Source organism: Anneissia japonica, unplaced genomic scaffold (assembly GCF_011630105.1).
Source record: "Anneissia japonica isolate Jap-2015-1 unplaced genomic scaffold, ASM1163010v1 scaffold287737_len543101_cov190, whole genome shotgun sequence".
NCBI classification, from domain to species: Eukaryota; Metazoa; Echinodermata; class Crinoidea; order Comatulida; family Comatulidae; genus Anneissia; species Anneissia japonica.
The window spans coordinates 423,552-436,557 of record NW_022726340.1 but is presented as its reverse complement, the minus strand read 5'-3'; the positions used below and the strand labels follow the sequence as shown (position 1 = coordinate 436,557).

At 31.2% G+C, this 13,006-nt stretch overlaps 1 protein-coding gene across 2 annotated transcripts in view; it reads left to right on the top strand.

Annotated features, from left to right (window-relative positions):
- The window catches only part of LOC117113085 (transcriptional adapter 2-beta-like), a 36,123-nt gene that overhangs the window by 7,714 nt on the left and 15,403 nt on the right, over positions 1 to 13,006 (top strand). For both annotated transcript variants that reach the window (XM_033256310.1, XM_033256311.1), the window contains exons 6-12: positions 404 to 460; positions 1,268 to 1,371; positions 1,719 to 1,791; positions 2,596 to 2,721; positions 4,344 to 4,454; positions 4,974 to 5,045; positions 6,209 to 6,314. In XM_033256310.1, coding sequence (XP_033112201.1) covers positions 404 to 460; positions 1,268 to 1,371; positions 1,719 to 1,791; positions 2,596 to 2,721; positions 4,344 to 4,454; positions 4,974 to 5,045; positions 6,209 to 6,314 — 649 coding nt within the window. The remainder of the gene's footprint in view (positions 1 to 403; positions 461 to 1,267; positions 1,372 to 1,718; positions 1,792 to 2,595; positions 2,722 to 4,343; positions 4,455 to 4,973; positions 5,046 to 6,208; positions 6,315 to 13,006) is intronic.

Below are 13,006 nucleotides of genomic sequence, written 5' to 3'. Positions count from 1 at the left end.
TTTGTTATATTTCATCCACATCCAATTTCAGGTCAGACCAATTGCAGAATAAAAATAATTCCGTAAAAATGAAATGAATTTTTAAATTTGTATAAGTCAATCAGTTGCTTTAAACTAAAAAAAAAAGTTGTCCTCTTAAATTTAATGGACGCCAAAAAAATGTTTATTTCTGTAATATTTTCATATACCCATTGTATTGCTGTTTTGTACTATACGTTTAAAAAAACCAATCATTTTTGTTGTATTTCTTCATATTTCTTCACTTGCCATTTACATGATAGAGATTCCCTCAGCATACTGTAGTCTTGATCTCTATATGAAGGAGATTGGAAGGCAGGCATTATTAACTACTAAGCTTAAATTCTAATGTTTGAATTTCTGTTTTTATTTTATGTAACTGCAGTAACCATACCAACATCATTAGATATCAAGGTAAAAGACCACACAGGACCAATTGATGGTAAGTAATTACTTTGGATCAAAGTCCAATTTAAAATGTATGACTATCATGGTGTGGTTTTCTAGAGTTCAGACCTAAAAATGTTTTGCAATAAAAAATATATATCCTTTGATCATAATTAAATTTGGTATATTATATATACTGTACTGTATTTTTACTCCAATTAAATTTTCTACACCATTACCAATCAATTGCTGAGAAATTTCTTTTGATCAAAAGATGAAAGCGTTATTGTTATTGTTATCGTATGGATAAGACTTTAAGCTTTTGGTACAGAATATAGAGATTTTTATTTTGTATGTGTTTGTATTATGTTTTATTAATGAAAGGTTTGCCATACAGAGATTTAACAGTACTAATATGGGCCCCACTACCATTACAACATTATTCAAATTCACCTCACATCTCAGATTAAAGACCCCTCCAATTAAAGACCACATCCATTTAAAGACCACTTTTTTCGTTGGTCCAAATTAACAAATATCTTTTTATCTTTATTATTCTAATTAGAGACCACAGCTGCTACAGACAATGGGAACTAAAAGTGATCCATAATTGAAGGGAGACCTGTATAATATTTTGCAACCTTATCACCTTTGTGCAAAAATATTTAATAAGAAGTTTTTACAAGGCCTAAAAACATGATTTCCACCCCCTCTTGTCTCTTGTACATGTATTAGCATATTTAATGTTATTTTTTGAAAGTCAGAAATTATCATTTGAATCAAGACTGTGAACTTATTTCCTCTTTTTAAATGTTCTTTCTGTCACTATAGTAATTGTAATTACATTTAAATTCTGTTGCAGGTCCTTTATCACCTAGCTTAAGATCCTCATTAAAACCGGTAGAAATGCTATTAGAAGAACAGCAACAACTTGGGTTTATGCCTTTAAGGGATGATTTTGAAAGGGTAAGACACTTTGAGGTTATTTATTATATTCATTCTTTCATTTATTTAATTTATGTGAACAACTCTGGCAAAACCAGGCACTTGTCATAAAAAACAAAAGCCTTCAAATCAGCTTGTAATCCTATTTAAACATTTTTTAACCTCTAGATTACAAAAGAGCTGATAATATCATTTTTTATTTCTTTATGACAAGAGCATGTTTTGGCCAGAGTGGGTCACATATACTTAATAATTAATTTATTCATTACGAGTGTGATGAACGAAATTGACAACTAATAGTGATACAGCCATTCTTAAATGATACTTTTTAATTGTAAAAAGATTACCAGCACATTTTTATCCTTCAGGAATATGAAAATGAAGCTGAAAAAATAGTTAGTCAACTACAAATCAATTTAGAAGATGATGAATTAGATGCAGGTAAGAGTTTATTAATCGTTATTAATTATTTTGAGAAAAACAAAATTATTACCACCACCAAAGGAGGTTGTGTATTCACCTCTGTCTGTCTGTCTGTTAGCAAGATTATGCAGTAACGAATGAATGGATCATCATAACATTTAGTGGAATGGTACATAATATTCAAAGAAAGAGACCATTCAATTTTTGGATAAAAAGGTCAAAGGACACGGTCAAGGTCATGGAAATTCAAATTTTTTTTAACCCTTGAGCATAAAAGAAAATAATGGAATCACCTCTCGTATTCAGGCACCACTAACAAAATATTGTGCCTGAACAAGATGGGCAATTCTATCATTTTCTTGAGGGTATGCTGCAGCTTTGCCCATCATACACACTCTGTGTATTGTTGGTATTGAGGCACATCCTGCAGGTATGCACTCTATAGAGTGACTGCTGTAGTTATTTGTGTTTTTATATGGCTTCGAAATTAGCCTATCAAAGTTTCCTCTGTGGGCTTGTTGATTCTGTGAGGCTCTCACAGTATCTTCAGAGCTTGCTGTCTCTGCCAGTCTGTCGCAGTTCTCTTTGAGAGTCTGCTGATTTCCCCAGGCTGTCAGTTCTCTTGAGGGTTTGTTGAACCTACCAGGCTATCTCAGGTTCTTCAGAGTTCGTTGATTCTGCCAGACTATCACAGTTCTTTTTGAAGGCTTGTCAATTCTGCCAGGTTATCACATCACTAATAGTTTTCACTGATTCTACATTAAAGGACATTGGGACTGCAATTTATATAATAATTGTTTCTGTTTTATTTTTTTTTTATAGCACTTAGGTTTGCCCATGTAGATATGTATACTAAAGTCTTAAAAGAAAGACAAAGAAGAAAACAAATATCAAGAGAGTATTCCTTAGTGAATGAGCTCTTTGCCAGTAGTAGAGCAAAACAGCAAAGTAAGTATAAAAATGAAATACAACAAATATTTCAACATGCAAACATAATGAAGGATACACAAATACAAAAAAATATCATAAGACATTATAAATACACCTACACAGGCTTTGACCAGAAGTTTATGTTGAATGCATTTGTTGAAGCATAGACTGCTGGCCAGTGGCGCAATAAAGAGACATAGGCCCCTGGCTAATGCTTCTTCGCTCTACCTTGGGGATTGAATTCGGGTAGAGAGCTCAATGGGTATAGCGAAATCCCCACTTTGGCCTTTTTTTGAAATCCATGAACGTATTACAAAGTTTTTTTTACATGTTCTGCTCCTTAACTTTGGATTCGGCCTTAGGACCTGTTTCTACTGAAAAGAAATAATCGATTAAAAATCGCTTTTCGAAAAAACGCTTCTATTCTCGCAGTAGAAACAGGACCAGTTTGAAAAAAGTGATTTAAAAAAATTGATTAAAAACACGCAATGGATAGCATGTTTGAATGGCAAATAACCGATTTTCTCTGTGCACCTTTTAGCTGCAACACAAAAAAGCGATTATTAGGTGAAATGTAACCTCCAGGTCAATGACTGCAAAGACTAGATTGTATTAGGCGCGAACTTTCAAAAAAATTTGTCCTCTTGTTTATGTCCTACTAGGCCTACAAGCTAAAAACGTCAACAAACATGTGGAGCGACGAATTCGTTTTGTAATTATTTTGTGAGGGGATAATGGGCGTATGCCTCTCCGCTCTTTTGGGTCTATTGTTGTCCTCCTTTGGTCACCCGTTCATTGTGCCGATGAGCACAGCCGAAAACATTTGCCTTCTCGCCCCACACCGCATCTTACTCCTCGTCATCATGACAGGAATGAGAAAGATACTATCCTATACAATTATGAAAACAACGTGTTGTATAAACAAAATGGTGACGTAATTTCCATCACGAAAACCGATTTTCGAAAAATAAAAAATGCAGTTGCAACGCGAGCAAAATTGATTATTTTGTGTTTATCAGTTGAAACACACCCTTAGATTGACCTAAAATTTTCAGTGCAGACGGTTTAATATTACAACAACTGTTTGACCCAAACAGTACATAAATCAATTGTTCAACTGTATAGCATTAATACTGTATTACAAAAACCATTGTACAAGGTAATTGAAACCACATACAATGAAAGTAAACCACACAGCCAGGCATGCACCATAGACCACTTTTGAGTAGAAAACCATGTTTTGACTCGAAAAACAAAATAAGGAAACCATAATATACATTGTTATTTTTCTGCATGTTCAAGGTAATTGAAACCACATGTATTGCAAATATACCACGCAGGCTTACAACTCAGACTGTTGTTTTGACTACAAAAACAAAATAAGGAAACAGTAATGTGCATAGTTATTTTTCTGCATGTATGTTTAGGTTTGACAATAAACAGTACAATGAACCATATAAATGTGATTAGAAAGTAAATGGATAAGAAAAAAAAAAATATAAACTAATTTGTATGCACATAAAGGCCAACTCAGACAGCGTCGGCCAACGCAGCCCGACACGATTTGTTGTGAATTTAAAGAATTTTAAAGCTAATTTTTTTTTATTGTGGTATCAAAGTGAATTTCTTTGCACTTCCAGCTCCCAAGAAAAAAATGTCTAAAGAAGAATCTGAATTACGGGAGAAAATGCGAGAATTTTGCCAATTCCAAAAAAGTAAAGACCACGAAGAACTATTTGAAAATATGCAACGTAAGTCTTTATATAATCTTGAATTTCATTTTTTATTTCTTCCATAACTATTCAACTACAGGACAGAATTATTCTCTGCACACAAAGTGTTAATATGATTCAAGTCTGATATACTATGAAGATTGCCTTCCCAAACAAAACCAGCATACTGTACTATTGCTAATTGTTGAACTGAGTAATTAGCGTGCGGCAGTATTGTATACTTTAGTAAACAGAAGCCGTAATACTTTTATTCATAACTTACTTTTACTCAACTTTGACAATAACAAGTTGATTCCAATCAGTCATTTTAAAACTGTGGAGAATATGAATAATTCAAATGCCAATTTTCTTGTTTTGGTCACTGAATCTGGTTTGGGCATTGCAAGTCCTATTTGCTGTCAGATTTTTTAATTGCATTCATACAAAGCTACGGCTGATACATATCATAGATACATAACCTCCTTTGCCAGAGATAATTCTCTCTTCTCAAGGATGCTTCTTCAAATTGAATAAGTCATTTTTGCTTTTCTGTTTCAGGTGAAAAAGAACTCAAAGCAAGAATTAAAGAATTAATACGGTATCGACGGAATGGTATCACAAAATTAGAAGGTAATTAATAATCATCATAATTTTCCTAATTATCATCATTATTGTCATCACCTTCATCACAAATTGTTGCCTTTTAAATGAAATTTGATTTCATATTTGGCTAATTAAATTTAAGATGAATTTGTTAACCATAATATTTTGTACAGTTTTTGAATCAACACCCTTGGCAAGAGTACTGTGTGTGTACTTTAGTACAATGGTATCATCGTACATTAATGTACTCCTATTGTTATATATTTTTATAATGGTTATTTTTTTATTTTGTTCATTGGTTTTCATAATACTTTTTTACAGTATTACAAAATTTAGAGTAGGTTAATAAACAATATTTTGTGCTATTATAATCAAATTCTGAGGACACTATAGGAGATAGAGGCCAAAGGAGCCATTATTTTCTTATTTTCCAAAAAAAAAAATTTGCCTGAAGCCTGCAGGATTTTTTTTTTTGAATTTAATTTTCATCCAAATAAATCCTTGTCGTTCAACAAATTACATACTAAATTAAAAACCATTTTCGCTGTTATCTTCAAGGAGCCATTCCAACTCCAAAAGAAGTCACTCCACACGTTTTTTATCTCCAAGCCAAAATAACTCCTTGCTAAAAGAAGTCACTCCGCACATTTTTTATCTCCAAGGCAAAACAACTCCTTGAAAATAATAGTGTTACAATGCAGCAGTTCAAATATACCTGTAATTTATAGGTTGCAATATTTTAAAGTTAGTACCGGGAAGGATTGCTCAGAAGAGGGCGCTTCAGCACCAACCAATCAATCAATCAATCGATCAACAAACAACGATTTATATAGCGCCAATATCCACGGCAGAATGCAATGTTCAGTGCCGCTACGACAGTGGCATTACTCAAAGTGCACATTAACTACCTACCGATGTTAATTAACAGTGCTTGTAAGATTATGAAAAATGTTTTTTACAAAAATAGAAAAACAAAATACAAACAATTTACTTGGGTGTCAAAAAAAAACACCAACAAAGAAACTAAAATATATAAAAAATTTAGCAATTATTAATATTACATTAATGTTATACTTACATACATACTGTGTATTTATATAGCATCATAATATTTTTATTGTTATTATCATATTTTCTATCATGTTCTCAATATTTTAATTTAACCATTTATTATTCTTGATATGTTACAGAATGTAAAACATTTGACGCAGCCAGATTTAAACGTGATAAAAGGAAAGATTACAAAAAGAAATTAGCAGAAAAAAATGCAGGCAAGCGAACGACTCCAAAAAAAGAGTAAGTGAAAATTTATTGCTGAAATTTATGGACATTTTGTTCTAATTCTCACAGCTAAATTATCTGTTAAAAAAGTGAAAAAATAAGTAGAAATATGAAATGCAGCTAAACTCTTCTTTCGTGACACCCGTATTATGGGTGAGCTTACTCCCTAAACAAAGGAGATGTATCTTTTAACACTACGATCAGACTTCATTAAGGTTTAAAACAGTCACTTCAACCCCAGTTCAAGGGGACACCGTTTATTTTATCCTATCACCAAAAAATACAATGGACTCAAAATAATCTTTCATTATTTTCTTGATTTTTAAAGTGGGTGTTAGTATAGGCATATTTCTATATTTTAGTTGAGCTTTATGTAGTGTGGATTTGATTAATTTTTTTCAATTTTAAATTTTTTCAATAAACTTTGTATAAACAAATTTTGGCCCCTTTATCCTTTCATATTGAAATCTAATCCCTAACTTGCATGTTCCTAATTTATAGGTCATTACTGTTGCAATCTTTAGAATCATGTATTATGTGATGACTACTTGTTGAAATGTCGCCCTCTGTTGACATTAAGTTTTTTGCAATTGAAACAAACAAGTATATCACATAATATTATGTTATTCAACAAGACATAATACTCCTTTTCACTATGGTAGCTGTATCCAATTATTATCATTTTGAAACTACAATTTCAATGTTATTTATTATGCAGCATAAACAATAAATAGTCAGAATTTTTTGCCAAAGAAAACATAGGTCATTTATAGGCCAAAGAAGAGGAAAATGAAAATTACCATATTTGTACTTTTCAATTCTAAAATAAGGAACATTGTATTATGCTGGAAAAATAAATTTTAAAAATTGAGGCGTCAGCAATTACAGGAAGGAGTTGGCACTAGAAACTAATTTTTTTAACTTGGACCAAAGGCTGTTTTAAACTAGGCAAATTTATTCGCGCCAATTGAAAGCTCTGATTGGTTGCGCATTTATTCGCTTCGCAAAAAGTAGAAACAGTTGAAACTGCTGATTTCGCTGAAGCGAAAATCTCCGATAGAAATGTTAATGCCCATGCCTCGTAGAAAACAGCCTTTGCACAAGCTTTTGCTTGAAGTCAATTTTAAACGATTTTAGTTTTCAGTTACAATGAGAAAATTCACAATTGTTTGTTTTTTTTTTTTAACTTTCAAATTTTATTTCGAAAAAATGGTAAATGATAACAAAATATTAGCATTAGCATTAATTTAATAATATTATTTTGCTTGACTGCTTTTAAACTTTAAGAATTTTGTAGTAAACGAGATTTTTTTTTCATGAAGTTTATTAATAACTTTCTTAATACTATGAGCTATTCAGTGTGTTAATTGAATTTTGTACAAACACCATATGTTTTTATGAATAACAAATAAACTTTTTTGCTGAGATCTTTGTAATGTTGATGACTTTGATACTTATCTTAGATTTAGAAAACATAACCTTTGTTGTCCCAGGTTGTTAATCCAATCCTTTTAGCAATTTATTATAAAATACAATAGCTGAATTTCATTGTTGTCAAGGATGTTGTCACAGTAGGGCTTGTTTTTGAAGTCACAATAATCAACAGATTAAATCTCTCTCAGACAGTGATGTGGTTACAAATGTAAGATTACAGTAACAGGAAAAGTTGATACCAAATTAACTTAAATTAATTTGTGTGATCTTGACGTATAATTCTTGGAATGAAAAATTTGATTTTAATTATTTTCTACAGACTAGCACGACAAGGTTCCCACTTGCAATGCAAAACAATTAAAACTACTTTACTTATAACTACAAAGTCAATTATGAATCATCCAGTAGTGGCACGAAATGGGGGTTTGGCAAACATTCTGAATTTAGCGGTGATGGATTACTTTGAGTGTGGAGAACTGTACCAATTTTTCTGAGACTACACTTTTTTTTTTACAATTCTGCCCAGACTCAGTGTTCTAATTTTTTGTCAATTTTTGGCTCAAAATGTTCTTATTTTATTCTTATTTTATACCATACTGTACAACCAGGTTTTTTTTTTTGGTGTTTTTTATAGTTTTTTTTTTTTTTTTCATAAAACCTCATTTGATATTTTAACTCAATTTTTTCTTATTTTGTTCTCAGTGCTCTTATAAAATGTGTTCTTATTTAAAAAAACAAGTTGAGGGCAGTATAATAGAGGCAGTAGATCTAAAAATAGATCTTTAATCAATCATCTATTAATCATTCAGCCAGGTATTTCTAGAGATTCTCATGAGGGCAGTATAATAGAGGCAGTAAATCTAAAAAGATCTATTAATCAATCAGCCTCATGAGGGCAGTATAATAGAGGCAGTAGATCTAAAAAAGATCTATTAATCAGCTGAATGTTGCTAGAGCTTCTCATTGGAGCTAAAAAAAGTGCACTGTGACTCACAGAAGACCTGAGATCTCTAAGATCCCTAATGAAGAGAAACCATTCAAATCCATTTTTTTTTTCTGACTTTCCTCTGTCTGGAGTTGTCATAGGTTGTTCAACTTTTTCAGTGCGGCATTGCTTAAAAATATAATTAAGAATTAAACTAAATATGCATGAATGATAACAATGGGTGCATTCCACTGGTTCATTTCGTTGACCACGAATTTTCGTTGAGTAACATTTTCATTTGATTGGTTCATAAAATAGACTTCCTGACAACGAAAATTAACATAAACCAGAGTGCGTTAATCAGCATTAAGTTATTCACGTGTCCAAAACAAGCATGGACAATTTTTGAGTTTAGAAACAACATTTTCATTAATATAACTTAAATTAAATTTCAGAAAAAAAAATTATAATATTTATCCACATGAAGTAAAAAAGAAATTGTAGGCTAACAGAATTCAAAAACTGGATAAAAATATTTTTTTTTTTTTTACGAAAAACCCATACTGCCACAAGCTGAAACAATCTTGACTACGCAGCGTGTATCGCGGTAACTATGCAGCCATTTTGTTTTGTCGAGTATTTACAAGTTTGCTATTCGGCTGGTCGTCTTCGTTAAGTAGGATTTTACCGCTGCGCAGGTGGGCATGTTTTAACGAAGAACAACCAGTCGAATACGGCCAATGCCATTAAAATGGACAACAGAATAATAATCATTCATTGTATAAATGGCTTAACTATCACACTATAATTAACAATAATTGATTGTCACTATCCACAACAATGCTGGTACTATAGTTTCAATATGATATACTAGTACGTAGTACTTGTTTTTGAGGGTGAACCCCAATACATACCTACTAGACACATTGATGTCATTAGCCTCTCTGGGTAGCCTTCTCTAACCACACTTTGTCAAACCCTTTGGGATCTCGAAATTCCAAACCTTGTTGAAAGTGTTTTCAGGAGTGATTACCCTAGGGTAAACCATTCCTTTCTTTCTAGATATAGAAATAATGACTAGCTACAGAAAAATGTAGGAAAGCAGCACTCATTGTTCCAAAGCTCCAGTTAAATTAGTTTAGAAAAGTTGAACTTTTTGGCAGTGTAATCTGATATTTTGTGTCATGATTACTTTTACTAAACTGATTGTTGTAGGCCTACTGAAGTTTTTGTGTATGCATACTGTACTGCCTATAGTAAACTCTTAATTCAATATTAAACTTGGGTTGATTACTTTGTATAATAGTTGTAGATTTGTAGTAATGCCAATATTGTCATAACCTCTTTTTCACATCACCTTCATCATTTGGAACTTAATTGAATAAGAAGTACAGTAGCTTTAAATTTAAAATTGAACAATAATTTCTTTTCTTTCTTTCTTTTTTTTTTAAATAATTTAATATAGCATTTCTTACATAGACCATTGCATTTTTCTAGTAATCAGTTCAACAATTTCGTTGCGAAATGTAAATTAGCAAAAATTGTTTTTTTTTTTATCTTGAAAGTTTGTAATACATATTTGATCCTTTTGAAGATAATGCCTACTTTTGTTGTAAAACATGAAACACAGAAATGTTTAATATCAGTACAGTTATCTTTAAAAATTTACCATGAATATTTTGAAAAGTGAAATATTTGTTTTTGTTTGAAGATAGATACCTATAACAGTAGGCTGCATGTTTGAATTTGATACAGTACATTGTACAATATTCTACCAATCAGCAAGAATAGCGTAAATGCGTAAAGAATAGCGTAAATGTGGTATGACCTCATTGCCAATCAAAAATTGAGATTTGAGGATAATAGGTCCATTTTAATTTTTTGTTGAGTATGTTTTTTTAAGTTGATGTGTATGGTGAGTGTACAATCAATTCTACCTTATATAAGTCAGCAAGCATGCATTTGTAAATGTGACTGTATGAATGCAGGCCATTTACCTTTCCAGCAATTATAAATAAAAGATTTACAACATTGAATTGAATATGACATCATCTCCGTCCCTCTGAGCTCCTTTCTGGAAGAGCTTCTCTAATGGCTCTATAATTTGGGATTAGCTTAGGGAATAGCTGGAATGTAGATGAGTCCAATTTTCATTCCATGCTGAACATGCCATTATATTTCATCTTAGGTGGTCTTTGTCCCTTTTCAGTTCCCTAATGTATTCTTTAGTTCCTATTGGGTGTGTCATTTTCCCAATGGTTTTATCTAAATGTTGTTTTTATCCAGTCAGAAAAACTCAATGTTCTTAACATCATTGATTATTGTTTCCATGTGTTTAATTTATACACGTTTACTTTGGTCAATGATGGCTTTTACTGCTCTGCTATCTGACAAGTGATAAGTCTTTTCAGTGTCTGTATTAATTACACTAAGAAATTGTCTACTAATCATTCAACATACAGTATTCTATTTTAAAGTGCATTTGCCTTAATGCATGTGAGTGTCCTTATCATAAAAGCCTATTAAAACAATGCTACTGGCCCACCACCCTATAATTGCCTGAAGCAATGAACAAACTTTCACTGATGTAAATTAATTACCTTACAACATTCAAGTCTCTTTTTGTGTGTGTGTCATATTTTGTGAATTGTTATTGTTCCTTGGTACTTGTTTTAGTTTAGTTCATTTAATACTTTATTTGGTTATTCAGGTTCAATTGGTTTATTTTAACTTGTACTTTTTTTAACTTGTTGTATTTTTAGTGCTTGCCCATTTTACATACTGTAATGTTATTTTCAGAACTGAATAAATCAAATCAAAATCAAATCAAAATCAAATCGAGCAGTAGCTTAAACTGATGCTGCTAAAGGATGCATAAAATTAAAAAAATTGCCAAAAAAACAATTTTAAAGTTGATTCTATTACTAGTGACATATCAAAAATCCCCTCTAGAAAAAAACATCATTTGTCTAGTTCCCCTTTAAATTACAACAATTTTATATCATCATGAGGATACCTCTTCAAATATTTCATCTGAAATGTTTTAGCTCATCATTAGCTGCCTGGAATTTGGGGATATGTTTGATGTTTTTTCATGCCGTTTTGAACCTTCAATCTACTCCTGAATTTAATCCTCCGAAGGCCAATAATATTTCTAAATGACACTACAAGTTCACATACCAAGATCAAACATAGCCATGCAGGCTTAGGAGATTCTTGATTAGATACTGAAAGGTTAAATGGTTCCTAAAGTGATGCTGGTAATGATGTCAGATTTTTCATTTAAAGTTTGATTTAAAGAGGATATTGCGTTTGTAGTAACCCTACTGTACACAAATTGAATTTAATACTTCATTCATTCAGTCATTCATTCATTCATTCATTCATTCATTCATTCATTCACTCACTTATTCATTCATTCATGTTCATAACCTTTGTTCCTTCTTCCTTTATTAGTATTTCCATCCATTAATTTGTTTATGTTTCCATTTATTGATAGCTGTTTATTCATTTCTTCATCTATCAAATTTTTCATTCATTCACTCATTCATCTATAATATCATTCATTCATTCATTCAATATTTCATTCATTCCTTCTTCCATCCATTTGTTTATTCATTCATATTTTTATCCACTTATTCATTTAGCTTTTTATTCATTCTTTCAATTCATTCAATTTTTCATTAATTCACATATCAACTTATCAATTCCTTCATTCATTCATTCTTTCTTGCACTCACTATCATATGCCCATTCATTTGTTCATTCATTCATCCATATTAATTAAGTAGATATTCATAAAAAATTAGTAAAGTGCGAATCAATGGGTTACTGTACTTTTGACATTGAAGCCTGTAGGCCAAAAGATTATCTTTCTTAAAATAATAGGAATTACAATTTGTATACAGTACCTCCTTGAATTGAAGTTGTTTTTTCTTTAGAGGGACATGTGATTAAATGTGTTAACGATTTTAAGGTCATTTTTCATAATGATATGCTATAACATGTAGTATTTTTATTGGTTTTAATTATTATGAGATCTCATTCTTTGATTGTCTTTGATATAGTTTCTGGTGGATATAGTCTTACATACTGTAGTTAGGATGTAAGTTAAGCTCACACTGCAAACAAATGTTGTCAGCTAACAAACTTTTTTAAAAATGTAGGGTTGTGTATACAGTAAGTAATAATCATTAATATCAAACTATATAAAAATAATTTTAAAAAACAACTTCAAACATTATAAAACAAACAGTAACACTGTAAAAACAATTAGGCCTGGATACTACTACTACTGTAATTGCTATATACTTGTAGACATATTGTACATATTTAAAAATTCTTAATA